The 7505-nt window shown below is 46.2% G+C and overlaps 1 protein-coding gene across 1 annotated transcript in view; it reads right to left on the bottom strand.

Moving 5' to 3' along the window:
* Positions 1-326: 326 nt before the first annotated feature.
* LOC119951958 (nitric oxide synthase, brain-like) overlaps positions 327-7505 on the bottom strand; it is a 304521-nt gene continuing 297342 nt past the window's right edge. Inside the window, exon 27 of the mRNA XM_038775360.1 lies at positions 327-516. Coding sequence (XP_038631288.1) covers positions 391-516 — 126 coding nt within the window. The 3' untranslated portion in view covers positions 327-390. The remainder of the gene's footprint in view (positions 517-7505) is intronic.

Below are 7505 nucleotides of genomic sequence, written 5' to 3'. Positions count from 1 at the left end.
AACCCCACCGAACCTGCACATCTTTGGACACTAAGGAGCAATTTTATCATGGTCAATCCATCTAACCTGCACATTTTTGGACTGTGGTAAGAAACCCATGCAGACATGGGGAGATTGTGCAAACTTCACACAGTCACCCAAGGCTGAAATCAAACACGGGCCTTTGCGTTATGAGGCAGCAGTGTTGACCACTGTGCCACTGTGCAATCCTTGATTCTGGTGACACTTCCTCTTATACACACAATACCAAATGCTCAAAATGTGAGCTATAACATTTTGTAGATGCATTCCCATTAATTTTAACGACTTTTTCTTTATGAATTTCCAAGAATTCTTCATTAATTTCTGAAAGGTTTTGATTTTCTGGCAACAGTTGTTTATCTCAGCAAGTTAATCAGAGCTAATCATTGACTTTGTTCCCTGCCAGTATGTCAAAGATGTTGATCGTATTTTTGTAGTAACCTCCCGGGTTCTCAGCGTCACGCCAAATATATCTTCATGATAGCGATTTTCATCCTGCAAGGAAGAAAAAATACTAGTACACTGAGATAAATCAGGATTGTGTTTGGTCAATTGTGAATGGAATGCAACAATTCCTTGAACAAGATTAGGGGAAAGGACAAAAACATACTGTAGAACAGAAGACAAGATTAAATCCTTTTTGTTTCCTTTTTAAAATAAATTTAGAGTATCCAATTATTTTTTTTCCAATTAAAGGGCAATTTAGCGTGGCCAGTCAACCTAACCTGCACATCTTTGGGTTGTAGGGGTGAGACCCACGTGGGCACGAGGCGAATGTGCGAATTCCACATGGACAGTGACACAGAGCAGGGATTTGTACCCGGGTTCTCAGCGCTGCAGGCAGCAGTGCTAACCACTGTGCCATGTGCCGCCCTTGACAAGAGTAAATACACCGGTCTATAATCAAGATCACTCTCCTATTATTAACTCCACCCACCCATTTAATCTTGAGAAAGAGCCCATTTTAATATTCTACGGTCACCAAATTGGATCTAGAAAAAATGGCAGAATATTTCTGCATCTCCATAGAAGATCACAGGAAATAGGAACAGCGGGAGATTATGTGGCTCTTTAAGTCTGTTGTAATCATGGTTGAACTTCTACATTATCATGATTTTCTGGCTGTTCATGATAATTCAGCCTCCTTGGCCCAGCTTCCACTATTCCTGTGCCACCAGTCTCTCCCCATTCATGGATCCCGAGTGGGGAAGTTATTGGAAACCAATATCTGGTACAAAATAAGTTTTTGTTTGGAGAGGCATGGGTTAATCAGTGACAATCAAATTGTGAAACAAAAATTGTGTCTAAGTAACTCTTGAATTCATTGATAAAATTGATCAAGGTAGCACAAAGAACAAAGAACAAAGAAAAGTACAGCACTGGAATAGGCCCTTTGGGCCTCCAAGCCGATGATAATGCCCTAACTAAACAAAAACCTTCTGCCCTGAGTATCCATTTCCTCCCTATTCATGTATCCATCCAGATGCCTCTTAAATGTTGCTAATGTGCCTGCTTCCATCACTCTGCGTGAAAAACTGACCCCACACATCTCCCTTAAACTTTCCCCCTCCTACCCCGAAACCCACCGGATTTTAGTTCTTGTATCAGTTTGCCACGTGGGACCTTGTCAAATGCCTTAGATACTACATCCACAGCCCTTCCATCAGCAATTTCCTTTGTCACCTCTTCAAAAAAACTCAATCAAGTGGTGAGGCATAACCTTTCCTGTACAAAACCATGCTGCCTGGCACTAATTCGTCCATTTTCCTCCGAATGTGCATGTATCGTGTCCCTCATTATCTCATCCAAAAGCTTCCCCACCACTGATGTCAGGCTCACCGGCCTATAATTTGCTGGATTATGCCTGCTTCCTTTCTGAACCAAGGGAATAACATTGGTTATTCTCCAGTCCTCTAGAACATTGCCTGTGGTCAACGAGGATGTGAAAATATCTTTTACGTCCCCAGCTATTACTCCCCTTGCCTGTCGCAGTAACCTGGGATAGATCCCATCCGGCCCTAGGGACTTGTCTTCCTTAATGTAATTTAGGATATTCAACACTTCCTCCTTTGGTATACTGATGTTCTCAAGGGAGTTCACATACCTATCCCTGACCTCAACATCCGTCATGTCCTTCTGTCAATACCGATACAAAGTACTCATTGAGGATTTCACCCACTTCCTGTGATTCTATGCATAACTTCTAGAGTGGGCCTACTCTTTCTCTTGCTACCCTCTTGCTCCTAATATATGCATAAAAAGCTTTGGGATTCTCCTTGACCGTGTTTGCTAAAGACATTTCATGGCCCCTTTTAGCCCTCCTAATTCCACATTTCTTCTTACTTTCACTGTGCTCCTCAAGGGCTTTGTTGGATTTCAAATGCCGAGACCTATCGTATGCTTCCATTTTCCTATTGACTAAGCTTACAATTTCCCTTGTCATCCATGGTTCCCGAATCCTGCCATTTCTATCCTTAATTTTTGCAGTGCCATGTCTGTCCTGCACTTCAATCAACTGGCATTTAAAAGCCTCCCACGTCAGACATGGACTTATCAATGAATTCAGCAGCATTGAACCTGCCTCCCCACTCATGTGATAAAGTTTTTCTGACGTCACATTTGCTTCTTTTGCAAATCACTTTAAATCTGTGCCCTCTGATTCATGATCTATTTACAGGGGGGAGCAGTTTCTTCCAATCTACTTTGTCTAGCCCCTCAATGAACATCTCTATCAAATATCCTCCTCAGCCTTCTTCTCTCCAAGTCCCAACCTCTCCAACCTATCCTCATAACTGAAGTTTCTCATCACTAGAACCATTCAGGTAAATCTCTCCTGCACTCTCTCTAATGCATTAATATCCTTCCAAGGGACCTCCGAGAAACAATGAGAGAAAGACCAGTCAGCCTGACATTAATAGTGGGGAAAATTCTAGAGTCCATTATGAAAGATTTAATAGCAGAACACTTGGAAAACAGAGGCAGGCTCGGACAGAGTCAGCACAGATTTACAAAAGGGAAATCATGCTTGACAAATCTACTGGAACCCTTCAAGGATGTAACTAGTTGAGTTGATGAAGGGGAGCCAATTTGAAGTTTCCGAAGGCTTTTGACAGAGTCCCACACAACAGATTAGCGTGTAAAATTAAAGTTCATGGGATTAGGGGTAGTGTATTGAGATGGATAGAATACTGATTGGCAGACAGGAAACAAAGAGTAGGAATAAACAGATAATTTTCCAAATGGCAGGCAGTAACTAATGGGGGTACCGCAGAGATTGGTGCTGGAACCATAGCTATTCACAGTATAAATGATTTAGATGAGGGAACTAAATGTAATAACTCCACGTTTGCAGTTGACACAAAGCTGGATGGGAGAGTGGGCTGTGATGAGGCTGCAAAGATCCTTCAGTGTGATTTGGACAAGCTGAGTGAGTGGGGTTATCCACTTTGGTAGTAAAAGAGGTGGGGGTTGGCATTGTTAATTAGAGACAGCTGCAGAAAGGCAGTTCGAGGAAGATCTGCCTACTGAGGTAGTATGGGTTGAAGTCAGAAATAGGAGAGGAGCAGTCACCTTGTTGGGAGTTTTCTCCCCCCCCCCCCCCCCCAATAGCAGCAGGGATGGGGAGGAACAGATTGGGAAACAGATTTTGGAAAGGGTGCAGAAGTGGGTGACTTCAACTTCCCAAATATTGAGTGGAAACTCTTTAGATCAAATAGTTTGGATGGGGTGGTGTTTGTGCAGTGTGTGTCCAGGAAGCTTTTCTAACACAGTATGTAGATTGTCTGACCAGAGGGGAGGCCATATTGGATTTGGTACTTGGTAATGAACCAGGGCAAGTGATAGCTTTGTTAGTGGGGGAGCATTTTGGAGGTAGTGACCTTAATTCTGTGATTTTCACTTTAGTAATGGAGAGGGATAGGTGCGTGCAATAGGGCAAGGTTTACAATTGAGTGAAGGGTAAATATAATGCTGTCAGACAAGAACTGAAGTGCATAAGTTGGGAACATAGGCTGTCAGGGAAGGACACAATTGAAATGTGGAACTTGTTCAAGGAACAGATACTACGTGTCCGTGATATGTATGTCCCTGTCAGGCAGGGAAGAGATGGTTGAGTGAGGGAACCAGGGTTGACAAGAGAGGTTGAATGTCTTGTTAAGAGGAAGAAGGACACTTATGTAAGGCTGAGGAAACAAGGTTCAGACAGGGTGCTGGAGGGATACAAGATAGCCAGGAGGGAACTGAAGAAAGGGATCAGGAGAGCTAAGAGAGGGCATGAAAAATCTTTGGCGGGTAGGATCAAGGAAAACCCCAAGGCCTTTTACACATATGTGAGAAATATGAGAATGACTAGAGAGAGGGTAGGTCCGATCAAGGACAGTAGCGGGAGATTGTGCATTGAGTCTGAAGCGATGGGAGAGGTCTTGAACGAATACTTTTCTTCAGTATTTACGAATGAGAGAGGCCATATTGTTGGAGAGGACAGTGTGAAACAGACTGGTAAGCTCGAGGAGATACTTGTTGGGAAGGAAGATGTGTCGGGCATTTTGAAAAACTTGAGGATAGACAAGTCCCCCGGGCCTGACGGGATATATCCAAGGATTCTATGGGAAGCAAGTGATGAAATTGCAGAGTCGTTGGCAATGATCTTTTCGTCCTCACTGTCAACAGGGGTGGTACCAAGTGGCAAATGTCGTGCCCCTCTTCAAAAAAGGGAATAGGGATAACCCTGGGAATTACAGGCCAGTTAGTCTTACTTCGGTGGTCGGCAAAGTAATGGAAAGGGTACTGAGGGTTAGGATTTCTGAGCATTTGGAAAGACACTGCTTGATTAGGGATAGTCAGCATGGATTTGTAAGGGGTAGATCTTGCCTCACATGTCTTATTGAATTCTTTGAGGTGACCAAGCACATGGATGAAGGTAAAGCAGTGGATGTAGTGTACATGGATTTTAGTAAGGCATTTGACAAGGTTCCCCATGGTAGGCTTTTGCAGAAAGTAAGGAGGCATGGGATAGTGGGAAATTTGGCCAGTTGGATAACAAACTGGCTAACCGATAGAAGTCAGAGAGTGGTGGTGGATGGCAAATATTCAGCCTGGAGCCCAGTTACCAGTGGCGTACCGTAGGGATCAGTTCTGGGTTCTGACCAAAACTGAACACAATACTCCAGGTGTGGCCTCACTAACACCTTTCCAATTGCAGCATAACCTCCCTAATCTTAACTGCCAAGAAGGCAGACTATTATCTGAATGGCTAGAAATTGAGGAAGGGGAATGTGCAATGAGACCTGGGTGTCACCATTCACTGAAGATAAGCATGCAGGCGCAGCAGGCAGTGAAGAAGGTAAATGGTATGCTGGTCTCCATAGTGAAAGGATTCGAGTACAGGAGCAGGGATGTTTTGCTGCAATTATATGGGGTCATGGTGAGGCCACACCTGGAAAATTGTGTGCAGTTTTGGTCTGCTTATCTGAGGAAAGATGTTCTAGCTATAGAGGGAGTGCAGCAAAGGTATACCAGACTGATTCCTGGGATGGCAGGACTGAAGTATGAGGAAAGGTTAAGTCGGTTAGGATTGCATTCGCTGGAGTACAGAACAATGAGTGGAACCTCTTAGAAACCTAGAAAATGCGAACAGGACTAGACAGAGTAGATGCAAGAAGGATGTTCCTGATGGTGAAGGTATCCAGAACCAGGGGTCACAGTCTGAAGATACGGAATAGACTATTTAGGACAGAGTAGAGGAGAAATGTCTTCACCCAGAGAGTGGTCGGCCTGTGGAATTCTCCACCAGAGAAAGCAGTTGAGGCCAAAACATTGTCAGCAGATTTGCCGGGACAGGATTCGTGGAGTTCTATGACAGCAAAATTGGCCACACCTGGACCGATTCAATGATCATTAAGGGGTCAGCACTGGCGCCACATGGAACACAATCGATTTTGATGAGAAACAGTGCGAGATTCACCGGGTCCATGATTGCCACTCAGGAGGCTGATAAGCTGTAGCCTCAAATACAGACTTCACTCCCCACACACACCACCACAGTCAGCAAGATGGCAGCAAGGTGTGCGGCCCGAGCTTCGCCGACGCGGAACTGGAGACCCTGCTGGTTGCCGTGGAGGAGAGGCTGGTGACCCTGTACCAAGGGGTGAGAAGAAGGTTGCCAGCCGCCGCCATTTGCTGGGCCTGGACATAGGTGGAAGAGGTGTTCTGCGCCGTGGGTAACACCATCTGGACTGGCCAGCAGTGTCGGAAAAAGCTGCACGACCTCCTCAGGGCAGCCAGGGTGAGTAGGCAGCTTTGTGTCCCGGCACCAACCCCCCTTCCACAGACCTGTAACACAGTCCCACCCTCACCCCCAACCCGGAGGGCGGCCGAACCCGCACCCTGCACCACATGCCGGCACTCGTACCGGCGCCATGGCCTGGTGTCCCGGTCACTGAAACCACCAGCTACCCACATTGTGTGTTTTCTATTCCCACCGGCACAACCCCCACTCCCCTCCATGGCCCCTCCACCACCACCATAGGACCACAGGTCCCTCATAACTGCTGGGATCGGGAGAAGATTGGAGGTCAGCTGCAGGAGCTGCGGCCCCACACTGTGGAGAAGAGGGAACTGAATGTGGTCAGTGGACCCGAGGAAAGGGCAGTGACCATGATGGAAGTCGTCATTGGATAAAGAGGTGAGACCATGCTGAGTTGCGGTTCCCCATGGCATGTGTGTCATCCCCCCTACCATGCTCACCTCCTCCAACCCAGGATTCGATGGGTCACCAGCTCGCATGCAGGGATTACCCAAGTGGATGGTGGGAAGTGCTAGCAGTTAACTTGTCACCCAGGAACCAAATCCCCAGCCGGGGGTGTGCCTTGAAGAGGCCAGGGACCATTGAGTGTGCCAGGATGAAGGCATCATTTACACTGCCTGGACATCAGGCACGGACGTGCATGATGTGCAGCTGATGATCACACACCAGCTGCACATTTATCGAGTGGAACCCCTTTATGTTTATGAAGATCAGCCTGTCATCTGCAGGTGCTCTGAGGTTGAGACGCATCCCGTCTATCAGCCCCTGAATGTGAAGCATCTCGGCGATGGTGGAGTACCTTGCTTCCCAGACATCATAGTGGGCTCGGTCCACATTGATATAGATGCCTTTTGCTGACTGGGCATATATGGCTTCCATGCTGACGTGGATGCACCAGTGCACTGAGCTCCGGACAGGTCCCTACTCAATAAAGAGGGCTAAAAGGGGTCATGAAATATCTTTGGCTAACAGGGTTAAGGAAAATCCCAAAGCCTTTTATTCGTATGTAAGGAGCAAGAGGGTAACTAGAGAAAGGATTGGCCCACTCAAAGACAAAAGAGGGAATTTATGCGTGGACTCAGAGGAAATGGGTGAGATTCTTAGTGAGTACTTTGCATCGGTATTCACCAAGGCGAGGGACAAGATGGATGTTGAGGCTAGGGATGGATGTTTAAATACT

This window comes from Scyliorhinus canicula, chromosome 17 (genome assembly GCF_902713615.1).
Source record: "Scyliorhinus canicula chromosome 17, sScyCan1.1, whole genome shotgun sequence".
In the NCBI taxonomy this organism is placed as follows: Eukaryota; Metazoa; Chordata; class Chondrichthyes; order Carcharhiniformes; family Scyliorhinidae; genus Scyliorhinus; species Scyliorhinus canicula.
The sequence above is the reverse complement of the archived record's forward strand: the minus strand, read 5'-3'. Positions and strand labels throughout refer to the sequence as shown.